A 14,228-nucleotide genomic window follows, 5' to 3' on the forward strand; every position below is an offset into this window, starting at 1 on the left:
TGCGCACTTGGTTAGGCTAGGTCTTTTCTCGCGCCGTAGCTTCTGCTCGAGTAGAGCGTATGCGCACGCGCTAACTGAGCCGGCTGGGAAGAAGTCACGCGGCAGCCGGAAAGCGTGGCAGCCGCCGCAAGACCCAAAGCACGATTCACCGCCCCCGGGGCTGGAGAGAAAATAATTACGTAGTTTCCGTTTCCACCAACTCTTCCTCTTCCGGTCCTCGAGGACGCTTTGCCGGCAGGGTCTTCGGCTATAAACCTGGTGTGGGAGGCGGCAGCAGTCATGGCGATGTTTGAGCAGATGAGAGCGAACGTGGGCAAGTTGCTCAAGGGGATCGACAGGTCTGAGCCCGGTCGGAGGGAGCATTTCTGTCCAAGAGGGGTGGAGGAGAGCGTTTTCTGGAGTCAGCAAGAGGTGGTCAGCATCCTGGGCTTGCCCAGGGGTGGGATTTTTCAGTCAATTTAGAGCAGTTGTTTAAGAAAACAGCATTGTATAGGCCTAAAGGCAGGAGGTGGCCTTGCCTGCCGCTCAGTCCGCTTTAATACCTTAAGGCCCCCTCTCTGCTTAACTTACCCTCTCTCAGCCCCTCAATTTTCTGTCTCTGCTCCTCAGTCTCCCTGAGCCTCTTAGTGCCTCTTTGTGTCTCCCCTTCCCCCCCTCATTTCATTCATCGAACACATGTTTACTAAAAGCTACACTGTGAATTCTGGGCAATGGTGCGGACCAGAGATAACCAAAGACAGCCACTGGCCATGCTTTCATGGAGTTTCTAGTTCAGACAAACTGGACTGTAGACAGTGATAGCCAGGAGTGGTCAAGGCCATGATGGGGGAAGCACAGGTAGATTGGTGGGGGCTGGGATGGGGAAAACTAGGCAGGAGAGTATGGGCTGGACCAGAGTGGGGTTTGGGTATGGGAGGAAGGGGTGGATATCAAAGATGTCCAGGAGGCCAGATGTACAGGCCGCAAGGGCTGGTTGGCTGAGAGATTGAGGAGGCATTTTTCAGAAAAAAAACCCAGGGCTCTAAACCCAACCCAGGGTTTAGACCTGGGGCTTAGGTCTGGGATATGGATAAGTTTCATCAGAGGTTATAGAGCTGATTCAATATATGAATAGAGCAAGTGGCCAGTGACAGAGGGAGGGAGGAAAGGAAGAGAAGGAGGAGCAGGCTACATTCCCCCCACTCCCACCCCATGGAGTGACTGGCCTCAGCTCTTGTCTCTGCTCACTCATCTTGTTTCTCCTCTAGGTACAACCCTGAGAACCTGGCCACCCTGGAGCGCTATGTGGAGACACAGGCCAAAGAAAATGCCTATGATCTGGAAGCCAACCTGGCTGTCCTGAAACTGTGAGTGTCTGCCTCCATTCCCACCCTGTTCCCATAGTCAGCAGCCTGCCACTCCCAGCACTGGATGGGGTGGGAGTGAGGGGTAAGCTGCAGGATGTGACTTCTCTCTCGTTTTTAAAAATTGGAGTATAGTTGACTTACAATGTTATATTAGTTTTATATGTACAACATAGTGTTTGAGTATTTTTATAGGTTATACTCCGTTTAGAGTTATTATATAATGGGGGTTATAGCTTCTGTGCTGTTCATTGTGACTTTGTATCTTACTTATTTCATATATATTTTGTATCTCTTAATCCCCTTCCATTATCTTGCCTCTCCCCCACCCCATTCCCATCTACAACCACTAGTTTGGTCTCTGTTTCTGTTTTGTTGCTTTCATTTTATTCTTTAGATTCTACATATAAGTGAAAACATGTGGTATTTGCCTTTCCCTGTCTGACTTAACTTCACTAAGCATAGTATTCTCCAGGTCCATCCATGTTGTTGCAAAAGGCTAATTTTCATTCTTTTTCCTTTTTTTTTTTAAATGGCTGAATGATATTCCATTGTGTGTCTGTGTTACATGTACCACATCTTCTTTATCCATTCATTTGTCAGTGGACACTTAGGTTGCTTCCAGATCTTGGCTACTGAAAATAATGCTCCTGTGAACACTGGGGTGCATGTATCATTTCAAATTAGTGTTTGTTTTCTTTATATATATATATATACACACACACACACACACACATACCCAGGAGTGGAATTGCTGGATCACGTGGTAGTTCTAGTTTTAATTTTACGGGGACCCTCCCTACTGTTTTCCGTGGTGGCTGCACCAGTTGACATGACACTGCCAAGCGTTCTCTCCTCCACATCCTTGCCGGTGTTTTGTTATCTGTTGTCTCTGGTTGATAGCCATTTTGTCAGGTGTGTGATTCTGATTTGCATTTTCCTGATGTTTAGTGATGTTGAGCATCTTCTCATGTGCCTGTTGGCCATCTCTGTGTCTTCTTTGGAAAAAAAAAAAGTCTATTCAGAAGTTTCTGACAGGGTTTTGGGGGATTTTTGGTATTGAATTGTATGACCTCTTTATCTACTTTGGATAGAATGTGCAAGACTAAGGAGCCAGGAAGTAGGGGCAGGAGGAGGGATGGTTTTTGCAAACTTAGTTACAGGGGCTGCAGTCCAGCAGTTACGACTCCAGCCTTCCACTGCAGGGGACACGAGTTAGATCCCTGGTTGGGGAACTAAGATTCCACGTGCCTTGAGGTGCAACCAAAAAGTAAAAAAAATAATAAAAATCATAACAAGGTGCACATAACAGGCTGCTGCTGCTGTTGCTAAGTCGCTTCAGTCGTGTCCAACTCTGTGCAACCCCAGAGACAGCAGCCCACCAGGCTCCCCCGTCCCTGGGACTCTCCAGGCAAGAACACTGGAGCGGGTTGCCATTTCCTTCTCCAATGCATGAAAGTGAAAAGTGAAAGTGAAGTCACTCAGTCGTGTCCGACTCTTAGCGACCCCATGGACTGCAGCGCACCAGGCTTCTCCATCCATGGGATTTTCCAGGCAAGAGTACTGGAGTGGGGTGCCATTGCCTTCTCTGTAACAGGCTGCTGCTACTGCCAAGTCACTTCAGTCGTGTCCGACTCTGTGCGACCCCAGAGATGGCAGCCCACCAGGCTCCCCTGTCCTGGGATTCTCCAGGCAAGAACACTGGAGTAGGTTGCCATTTCCTTCTCCAGTGCATGAAAGTGAAAAGTGAAAGGGAAGTTACTCTGTCGTGTCCAACTCTTCGTGACCCCATGGACTGCAGCCTACCAGGCTCCTCCATCCATGGGAGTTCTCAGGCAGGAGTACTGGAGTGGGGTGCCATTGCCTTCTCCGTAACAGACTGCTGCAGAAAGCAAATCTATGGTTTAACGTGGCGTTATAAACACCTGTGTAATCAGCATCCCAATTGCAAATGGGTGTTGCTAGCAGCCCTGTCCTTTGCCCCGTGTGTTTTGTGCCAACCACCCTGACCCTGGTGACCACTCCTGTGCTCTCATGGCTGGCTTTGTGTGAATTTACCACACGCTTGCAGGCGTATGTACACACAAACACATCCTGATTCGCTTAGCTCAGATTTGCCTGCTTTGAACCGAACATAAGAGTAGCCATACGACTGGAGCTCTTCTGCGTCTGGCAGCTTGCACTCAGCCCTGGGTTGTGAGCGCCACGCTTTTCCTGTGTGGCTGCAGTTGGTTGTCATTGCTGTGTAGTGTTCCATGTGGAACCAGGTCCTAATTATCTGTGACCCTGTCGGCGGAGATTTGGTTTCTTCTTTCTAGATGCTTTATGGACACACCGTTATTGTTCCTTGTTTTAGTCACTAAGTCATGTCCAACTCTTTTTCAACCCCAAGAGCTGTAGCCTGCCAGGCTCCTCTTGTCCATGGGATTCTCCAGGCAAGAATACTGGAGTGGGTTGCCATTTCCTTCTCCAGGGGATCTTCATGACCCAGGGATTGAACCTGTGTCTCCTGCATTGGCGGGCAGGTTCTTTACCACCGAGCCGCCAGGGAAGCCCAACTACCAGCTTTGTAATGTTTAGAGCTTTCGTGACCTCGATTTTGCCATCTGTAAGATGGAGACAGTGTGTGTGTTGGTGAGGTCGTTAGCTTGTTAGTGGTGATAACCACTGCCTAGTGAGCACTCCCCGTGTGGTACCCACTGTGCTATAACCTTTGTATTAACTCACTTTGAGGCTATGTTTTGTTTGTGAGGTAGATACAGTTGGGTTTTTAAATTTGTTTTGGTTTTTTTGTGGCAGCACCACACTGACACGCAAGATCTTAGTTTCCTGAACCCCCCGCAGTGGAAGCACAGAGTCTTAACCATTGAACCACCAGGGAAGTCCCGATACAGTGGTTTATTCTCACCTCTTGCAAGAGAAGAAACTGATGCACAGAGCATTTATTATTTTTTAGAATCTTACTTCATTATTTATATTTTTGGCTCTGCTGGGTCTTCGATGCTGTGCAAGCACTTTCTCTGGTTGTGGGGGGCTTGTCTAGCTGAGCTGCACAGGCTTCTCATTGCCCTGGCTTCTCTCATTGTGGAGCACAGGCTCTAGGGCGCATGGGCTTTAGTAGTTGTGGTGCATGTGGGATCTTTCCAGACCAGGGAAGTCTACTTATTTTAAATGCTCCATGCCGGGGCTTCCCTGGTGGTCCTTTGGTTAAGAATCTGCCTTGCAGTGCAGGGGGACACAGGTTCGATCCCAGGTACAGAAAGATCCCACATACCACAGGGCAGCTAAGCCTGTGTGCCACATCTACTGAGCCTGAGAGCTTTAGAGCCTGTGCTCTGCAACAAGAGAAGCCTGTCCATGGGGATTCTCCAGGCAAGAACACTGGAGTGGGTTGCCATGCCCTGCTCCAGGGGATCTTCCCAACCCAGGGATCGAACCCAGGTCCCCCGCATTGCAGGTGGATTCTTTACCATCTGAGCCACCAGGGAAGCCCAACAAGAGAAGCCAGCATACCGCAACTAGAGAGTGGCCCCTGCTTTCTGCAACTAGCGAAAGTCCACACACAGCCACAAAGACCCAGCACAGCCAAAAATAAAGTTGTTGTTTTTTTAAAGTAGTCCAGGGCCACTCAGCGGTGAGGTTTAAATCCAGGCAATTGGCTCCAGAGGCTTGACCACTGCTACTTATGTACTCATTTGTGAATCACTTAACACTGTCTGCCTTACTGAGTGGTTGTGAGGATTAACTGTCTCCGTCTACAGAGCAGGAAAGTAAGGGTCAGGGAGCTTAAAGTCCCAGCCAGACAGTGGGGTGGTTGGTATCAGAGCGCAGACATGTCCAGCTCCCAGACTCCGGGCGGAAGCAGCGAGCAGCCTTCCTGGTACCTGGTGAGGCCCAGGGACAAGGAGATGGCACTGCTCCTGCATCTCTGTTTCCCTTCTCAGGTACCAGTTCAACCCGGCCTTCTTCCAGACCACGGTCACCGCCCAGATCCTGCTGAAGGCCCTCACCAACCTGCCCCACACCGACTTCACGCTGTGCAAGTGCATGATCGACCAGGCCCACGTATCCTTCCCGCTTCATGCTGGGACTGGGGGAAGAGGGGGAGCAGGGGAGACGGATTCACAAGGGCGTGCTCTTGAGTTCGGACACAGACACCGATTGCCTGCTCTGGTCTTGGCCCCGGGCTGGCCGCGGCTGGGGCAGTACCGTCACAGAGCTCACAGTCTAGCGGGGGAGACCCGTCCTCTCTGGAGTAGTCAGGACTTGCGGTGTGAGGGGCCAGAGGAGGCACCTGAACTTGCCTGGAAGCCAGGAAATCTTCCTGGAGGAGGGAGCAGATGCAAGATGAGGAATTAGGTGGTTCGTAGGGAAGGGTGATCCAGGCAGAGGGGAGCGTGTGTGGGGAAAGAGGAAGAAAAGAGCTCAGTGCCGCGTTAAAGTCAGTAGAGGACGTCCGGCTTAGCCACAGAGTTGGTCAGACTCAGAAAGAGCACTGGGGAGCTGAAGAAGGCATTAAGGCTGCAGAGTGATGGGGGAGAAACATGCTTTAGAAAGATTCCCATGAGGCTTCCTAGCTGAGCAAAGACCACCAGGCCAAAGGTCGGAGCCACGAAGAGCTAGCTTGTCGGCTTCCCTTCATTCTTCATATCCCCAGGGACTGGCCAGTGTCTGTTTGGTACAGCGCTGTTCTCCAGTGAAGAGATGTTGAGTGAGATACCACTGAGCTGGCCTACTCATTGGCGGCTGGGCTGAGAAATGTCTTCCTCATTGAAGCTGCTCTGCCAGGTGTGTCCACGGGGGCACCCGCCTTCTGACAGACAGTCCACCTCCCCCAGAGGTCTGTTCTGGTAGCTTAAAAACCACATAGGATCCACTGTTCAAAGTACAGCAAAGTGTACCATGAAAAAACCAAGGCTTCCTCCCTCCTTGGCCCACGGCCACCCGCTCCCCTCCCTGAAGGCCACAGTTGGTTACAGTCCTCTGCCTTTCCACAGATAGCCTGCGGATACACAGGTGCAGGTGTGCATGTTTGTATACACCCGTTCCTCCCTACCCAGTGACGGGCTGTTACACACGTCTTTCTGCATCTTGCTTTTTTCATCTTACTAGAAGTGTGTCTCATCACATTTTCCACGTCAGTTCTGTAAGGGCTGACTCGATCTCAGTGTGTGAGGCGGCCCCTGTTGAGTTGTCCCCATCTCTGGATCCTTAGGTTCTTGCTCATGTTTGCCGTGACAGACAGGCTGTGGTGAGCAGGAGGTGGGCGGGGCGGTTGTGGGCGGGGCAGTCTTGGGCGCAGCAGCGGCCTCCTCTGTCTGGAAGGCCTTTTGCCCTTAACACCTCCCCCCAGCAAGAAGAACGGCCCATCCGGCAGATTTTGTACCTTGGAGACCTGCTGGAGACCTGCCACTTCCAAGCCTTCTGGGTAATTTCCCTGGGGCCCCGGGGTAGGGTGGTGACTGGGCCGTGCAGAAAAGACTGCTGGAAGTCAAAACCACGCACATTTATTGGCTTCCTCCATGGCAGTGGGCCCTGGTTTCAGAACTCTGCGTGTGGGATGGCATGGAATGGTCATCCCCATCTGGAGCCAGGACACTCTGGTCCTCTCCTCTGCTGACAAAGTTCAGGCTTTCTCTCTCTCTCTCTCACTCTCTCACACACACACAGGCACCTGTTCTTCCAGCAAAAGTCCTCTGTGCTCTAAATACTCTACCCCCACGGGACTTCCCTGGTGTCCAGTGTTTAAGATTCTGTTCTTTCACTGCAGTGGAACCCGAACCAGGAATGGGTTCAAACCCTGGTTGGGGAACTAAGATCCTGCATGCCATGGGACATGGCCACATAACAGTTGAATAAAGAGTAAATACTGTTCCCCCTTTCTTGTCCTAACTGGACCTGGTGTCCCAAGGGGGAGTCCACATGGCCTCCTAACTCTCACCTCCACTCCCAGACCCATCTCCTCCCCCAGCCCCCCAGTCCTGAAGCTCCTATCTTATCATACCCCACCGCACTCCATGACTGCTCATTTTTCTGAAGAATGTAATTCACAGCTACTCTTCATTCTTAGATGCTTGAAAGGGCAAGTCTGTGATCCTTCCATCACCCTGACTTCTTAGTTTCCAGATTTCTTGTTCTCCCTGGGCCCTGAGCCCCTCACTCCCTCCCCTCACATCCAAGATGAGACCAGTTCTCAGCACATTGAATCCCTAAGAAGTTTAAAAAAAAAAAAGAAAGAAACAACAAATATGATACTAGTATTTGAATTGTGCCTTCATGAAATCTGACGTCATTAGTCTGGGTGTGGTCTAGGCTTAGTGATTTTAAGCAATTATCCCTGGTGATTTTGCTACCCGGGTAAGTCCGGGAGTTACTGACCTGTACTTGTCTTCATCAGCAATTGCCTCATCTGCCCGTGAAGGTCAAACATTTCCAGCCTCTGACCACTTCCTCCTTGCCCCTCGCTTCCCAGCTCGCCCCCATGAGGCCTCCGACCCGACATTCTTGGGCCTGATCGGCAGCCCCAGTCCTCTGTTCTGCTTCCTCCACAAACCGTGCGCTCCTCACCTGGGGCTGCGGGGCTGCAGGATGCTGGAGAGGAGATGTCAGTGCCCACCCACAGCCGGTCCGTGCTTCCCTCCCCGTGTTCCTGGATGGCTCTCCGCAGCTCCTCACCACCGCCTTTCTCCTCACCTCAGCCTATGACCTGGCTTCTCATTTCATGTGAAAATAGAAGTGGCCAAAGCAGAACTTCCCACCCATGACCCAACATCTCCTGGCAGCTCACCAAGCCCTGTTCTGCTCTAGTGGGTGACCCGTCCCTCCTCCTCCAGTGCCCTGACCCCCTGCCCTCTCACCCACTCAGTGGCGTCACACCAGCCATTCTCCCCACTCTGCAAACTTGACCTTCCCACACTATTTCCATCCCCATGCAGCACGTCCACACTGCAGTGGGTTCTAACATAAAAAAGAACTCCCCCTGCACCTCCACACTCCCCACCAGCTCTGCCACTGCCCCCTCCCTCCGCTCCCCTTCCAGTCTTGCTCCTGGCTGGGACCCCAGCTGTCCCAGTCTGCCCGGGGCTTTCCCAGTTTTAAAGCACAAAGTCTCACATCCCAGGCAAATCAGGGCTGTGGGTTAGCCCACCCCAGGACAGGTTGCCTATGTTCAGCCTCATCTTATCCTTCTGCTCACATGAACCCATGCCATTCAGGCTTTTGTGGCCAGCCCTCTGACGCCTGACTCAGGCACAGGCCACTGAAGTGCTCTTGTTGAGACCCACAGCGACACCCCCATTGCTAGATCCTGTGGGAAGTTCTCAGGCCCCGGCTCACCTGCCCGGCCAGTGTCTCTTGGCTTCCACGACAGCTGCTCTCCCACATTCCTCCTGCTGAGCTGGCCGCTCCCTCTCGTGGTCCTAGTGAGTTCCTCGGCTCCCTCCCTGATGTTGGGGGAGCCCTTGCTGGGAGGGTGACATTTGAGCAGAGGCCTCGAGGAGGTGGGAGTGCTAGCCATGGGGGAAGAGAGTTCCAGACCCCGAAACAGCCAGTGCTGAGACCTTGAGGTGGGCGGATGTCTGGCAAGTCTGAGGGGCAGCGAGAAGCCCCTGTGGTTGGAGTGAGGCGGTAAGTGGGAGGAGGTGACGGGTAGTTCCCAGGGGGTTGGGGAGGGTGGGCTCATGGGCCATGGTAGGGCTGTTGCCCTTTTCTCTGAATTAGGTGAGATCCGAGAAGAGGTGGTTGAATGCAGGTACCTCATCTGTCTCCTCTTGTGTCATTTCATGGGAAAATAGAAGCGGCCAAAGCTGAATTTCCCGCCCCCGGCCAGTGCTGAGGGCTTGAGGTGGCTGAGTGTCGGGCATGTCTGAGGGGCAGTGAGGAGCCCCTGTGGTTGGAGTGAGGGGGTGAGTGGGAGGAGGTGATGGGCAGATCCAGGGGAGCCTGCTAGGTGCAAACCCCACTCTGTGATTTTGGGCAAATCTCTTGGCTGCTCTGAGCCTTGGTTTCCCCATCTCTAAAATAGGAGAAAAACCAGCATTGTTACATCATAAGGTTGCATACCGAAGAAGGGCGGACCTGTGGGGTGAATGCTGGAGTGTTCGCTTCTCTTATTTTATTATCGGGGTTAATTTTCTTGGCATTATTTATAACTTTTTTCTTTGGCCACATGGCTTGTGATCTTAGTTCCCTGACCAGGGATTGAATCCAGGCCCTTGGCAATGAAAGTGCTGAGTCCTAACCACTGGACTGCCGAGGGGTCCCCTTGACGTTACTGATAATTAACATTATTGTGAACATCGTCTTTCCCCTCACAGCAAGCCCTGGATGAAAACATGGACCTCCTGGAAGGTATAACCGGCTTTGAAGACTCTGTCCGAAAATGTAAGTTCCTCTCTGAGCTTGGGCTCCCTGAGGGGAGGGAGTGGCAGCAGGTTCTGAGAGTGGCCCTTCGTCTTTGTCCCTCATTTCTGCAGTTATCTGCCATGTCGTGGGCATCACGTATCAACACATCGATCGCTGGCTGCTGGCTGAGATGCTCGGGGATCTGACAGGTAAGGCCTTCTCTGGGTCCCTAGTGCCATCTAGGAGGTCAGAGTGAGCAGGGCAGTGGGCCTCAGCCAGCTCCTCAAATGGGCCCACTCCTGCCTTACCAGGTCATTATTAAAGGCCCAGTCCAGAGAGGAAATAAGGAATTAATATAACACCTCCCTTGCCTTTTCAGACATCCTACAGCATTCATTCATTATTCTGCACAAATTAGTTGAATGCCCACTCTGCACTGTTCAAGGCCCTGGGGACACGGCGGTGAACAGCACAGAATGGCTTAGATTCATTCTCATGGAGGTAGCAAAACATGACAAATGAAGCTGTTCATGTCTAGTGGGATTCATGCATGACAGCCCCTGGAGAGGGCCGGGAGGGTGGGGAGTGAGGGAGCAGGAGGCACCTGGAGGTGGAGGCGGGCAGCCTGAGGGCAGAGTGAATGTGAGGATGCAGTGCTCAGAGAGCAGCCAGGAAGCCCTTGGCCGGGGCTGGGTGAGCCAGGGGGCAGAGCCAGGGCAGAGAGGTGGTGTGGGGAGGGGTTTCAGGCACTGAAGGGCCTCCTGCCTGAGGACTTTGTCCTTTATCCTGAGTGAGATGGAGCCACTGGAGGGTCTGAGCAGAGGAAAACATGATTAGATTTATATATCTAAACATCCCTCTAAAAAGAAAAAAAAAAGTATGTGTATTTGCTCATTTTTCAAAAAGAAATACAGAAGGGAAAAATTTTTAAACAAGGAAAATGGTTACTTCTTGGGAGCTGAGGGTGAGAACAGGGAGGAGAGTTGGGGGATTGGGGGTGAGATTTCTCTGAGCACCTTCTTGGATAGTTTTGCCTTTTAAGCCAGATGAAACATTGTTTGTTTTCAGTGGAAGCTAACTTTTTCTGGACACTTTGTGTCGGGCACTATACTAAGTGCTTTACATCGTGTGGATATTTTATGTGTTTAAAAGTGAAATTAAATCAGAAAGGGATGAAACAGCCCTTAGAGTTGAACGTAAAGAGAAACAGATGAATCTGTATCAAATTGATAGTAGTCACACAGAAAAGAATTATTTCAAGTTATAGAACACTTCTCTGGCCAGAAAATATCTTATTTTTTTTTTTTTGGTGTTGTTCACTCGCTAAGTCCTGTCTGGCTCTTTGAGACCCCATGGACTGCAGCATGCCAGGCTCCCCTGTTCTTCATTGTCTCCTGGAGTTTGCTCAAACTCACATCCACTGAATCAGTGATGCTAGCTAACCATCTCATCCTCTGCCGCCCCCTTTCTAAAGGCAAGAAAGAGCTGCAAAGAAATTCTTAAACATGGTGCCATAAGCTTACTGTTCTTGGAAATGATGAAATCATCATTTTGAAGCCATTTCAATGTAGATTGGGGGGAAAGCAGAGAAGTAAGTGCTCTGCTGTTTTTAGGAGCTGAGCTTTTACCCTGGGAGACATGAGAGATGAATAGAAAATGAAACTCAGAAGCCCTGTAGTGGGAAGGATGAGAAAGCTAAAGGGCTCCCCCTGGCGGCTGTTTGGAGAATGAACTGTAGGAGCCCCAGGCTGGCGCCCGAGGCCTGATCTGCCCAAGGCAGGCAAGGAGGACACCCTGAGCGCCCCCCATCCCCAGTACTGTGGGATCCCTGTGCAAAGCCCCTGCACTGCTGTGTCCTCTGCAGACAGCCAGCTAAAGATGTGGATGAGCAAGTACGGCTGGAGCGCCGACGAGTCGGGCCAGATCTTCATCTGCAGCCAGGAGGAGAGCATTAAGCCCAAGAACATTGTGGAGAAGATTGACTTTGACAGTGAGTAGTGGCCCGAGCCTCAGGCTGTGGGGCTGAGGAGGGGCCTTCTAAGAGAGCAGGGCTGGGTCCCCAAGGATTCAGGTAGATAAGTTCTGACTCAGGGCCAAGAAATGTGTATCTGCCACATTCCCCTGATCGCTTGTGTCCCAGGCAGGCTGCCTTCCCCAGGGAGAATGGGCGGAGGGTCCTGGTGTCCTTCCCTGGAATTCTGGGCACCGGATCCTGCCCTGAAATGCTCAGTAAGACTTCCCAGGGCCTGGAGGGACCCGGCAGGGTGTCCCCACACCCTCACTGGCCCCAGGGCCTCGGCCCTGGCATCTGTTAAAACGCAGCAGAATACCTACCAGGAAGTGCAGGCTCTGCGGCCAGGGCAGCTGGGTGGGATCCGGGTTCTTTATTCATCTGTAACTTCGGGCAGGCGACCTTACATCTCTGCCTCCAGTTTCTCATCTAGAAAGCGGGGGGTGACAGCCCAATAATTAGGACTAACTCCATATAGTTCTTTATACTTTTTATTATTAAAGTCATTGGTCCTCAGGTCAACCCCATAAGGCAGGTACCAGTACTGTAAGTAACTGAATAATACCGCAGTGCCCACCCCCTGGAGGTATGAGTGTGAAGTGAGACACTGCGTGTGCAACACTTAGCAAAGAACCAGTCCTGCAGTTCACTAAACGTTACCCTCGTTGCCACCATCACATTCACACACACTCCACTGGCTGCTCAGCTGGAGCGAACCTGCTGTCTCACCTTCCCACTGCGCAGGCGTCCTGGAGTAAGAGAGAACTGGGGCGGGGACGGGCTGCTTCCTTTAGGCCCTCCCTGCCCTCTTAAGTGTGGTTCTGGTGTGTTAAAGATAAGGACTGGTATGCTGTGGCCTCTGAGTACAAAATGACTACATTGCTATTTAATTGAGGAACAAGATTGAGCAGGCAGTCATCTCCACACCTGGGGCTGCGGACCTTCAGTCTAAATGAGATGTGCCCACCGAGTTGGGGTTCTATGTGAGAATTCCTTGGAGCAAAGGGTTCTGCGGATGAGATGCAAGTCCAGCGCTCAGAGCATCTCGCAAATGGTTGCTTAGTCGCTTCAGTCTTGTCCCGACTTTTGTGACCCAATGGACTGTAGCCTGCCAGGCTCTTCTGTCGTGGGGTTTCCCAGACAAGAATACTGGAGTGGGTTGCTATTTCCCTTTCCAGGGGATCTTCCCTACCCAGGGATCGAACCTTTGTCTCCTGCATTGGCAGATGGTGGATTCTTGACCACTGATCCACCAGGGAAGCCCATCTCGCAAATAGTCCCATAGTAAATGCTAGCAGGATGGTGATGAAGATAGCAAATCATACTTTTAAAATCCAGGCATTGGGACTTCCCTGGTGTTCCAGTGGTTAAGACTGCCTTCCCATGCAGGGGTTTGCGGGTTTGATCCCTGATTGAGGAGCTAAGATCCCGCAGGTGTCATGGCCAAAAAACCAAAAAGCATAAAAGAAAAGAGAAGCAATATTATAATACGATTCAATAATGACTTTAAAAAAAGAAATAAAGGCATTGTTCTAAGCCCTGTTGTTTAAGTCTACAAGGCCCCTAAACAGTTGTGGGCACTGCGGCTGGTGGTTGGAGGTTCATCTTGTATCTTTCCCACATTGACCCTGGCCTTCCCTTTTCTTCTCAACAGGTGTGTCCAGCATCATGGCCTCCTCCCAGTAACTTTGCAGTCGTTTAATAAAGATGTGTTGACTTCTTAGCCTGTTGTCTGCCCTTTGACTTCCTGCCTCTGCCCCTCCCCGACCAGCGTCAGGGTCTTGCATCACCGGGTGCTGGGGCCACCTCTGATCTGTCTGCCCACCCCCACCCCTCAACCCAGCAGCAGAGCTTCTGTCTCCCCGGACCTGCTCCTCTGTGCAGACCCAGCGCTGACCTTCACCGCCCCCTTCCTGACCCGTCAGATCACAGGTGGAGGTCCTGCAGCCATGAGTCAGCACGGAGGGTATGAATGGGTTGTGGCTGAGTCAGCAAGGTGTGAGTAAGAGCTAGGAGCCCAGCCCTGCACCTGGGGCTAGCCAGGGCTCTCCTGTCCTTCAGAAAACCTATTTGAACAGGTGCGGCCCCTGGGTTCCTGGAGAGGGAGGAGCAGCACCTTTACCCTTGGGCCTCACAAGCAGCCCTAGGGCAGTGGCCGGAAGGGTGAGTGGGGGAGGATTCTGGTTGCTTGCTCAACCTGTGAAAGTAGTAGTCTCTCAGTCCTGTCCTTATGCGACCCCATGGACTGTAGCCCACCAGGCTCCTCTGTCCATGGAATTCTCCAGGCAAGAGTTACTGGAGTGGGCTGCCATTTCCTTCTCCAGGGGATCTTCCCCCCCCAGGGATTGAACCTGGGAATCCCTTGTCAGAATCATAAGGATTCCATGGGCTCTGGCCAGTGACATTTTCAGATCAAGACCTAGCCTGTTCTTGGCACTGAGCCAACCAGAGTCACTTCCTTTCAGAGTCAGGAGAGTTTGTTCCCCCGCCCCCTCGGCCCCACATTGGGAACTAGTCCCCAACATTCTTTT

The 14,228-nt window shown here is 51.8% G+C and overlaps 1 protein-coding gene across 1 annotated transcript; it reads left to right on the top strand.

Moving 5' to 3' along the window:
* The first annotated feature begins 55 nt into the window (after positions 1–55).
* Positions 56–13,420, top strand: EIF3K (eukaryotic translation initiation factor 3 subunit K). The gene is made up of 8 exons (XM_055554341.1): positions 56–338; positions 1,248–1,346; positions 5,288–5,408; positions 6,697–6,771; positions 9,659–9,725; positions 9,818–9,895; positions 11,551–11,676; positions 13,352–13,420. Exons 1-8 carry the CDS (start codon positions 280–282, stop codon positions 13,381–13,383), a joined length of 657 nt encoding a protein of 218 aa, XP_055410316.1. The 5' UTR covers positions 56–279; the 3' UTR covers positions 13,384–13,420.
* Positions 13,421–14,228: the final 808 nt, after the last annotated feature.

Source organism: Bubalus kerabau, chromosome 17, assembly GCF_029407905.1.
Source record: "Bubalus kerabau isolate K-KA32 ecotype Philippines breed swamp buffalo chromosome 17, PCC_UOA_SB_1v2, whole genome shotgun sequence".
Lineage (NCBI taxonomy): Eukaryota > Metazoa > Chordata > Mammalia > Artiodactyla > Bovidae > Bubalus > Bubalus kerabau.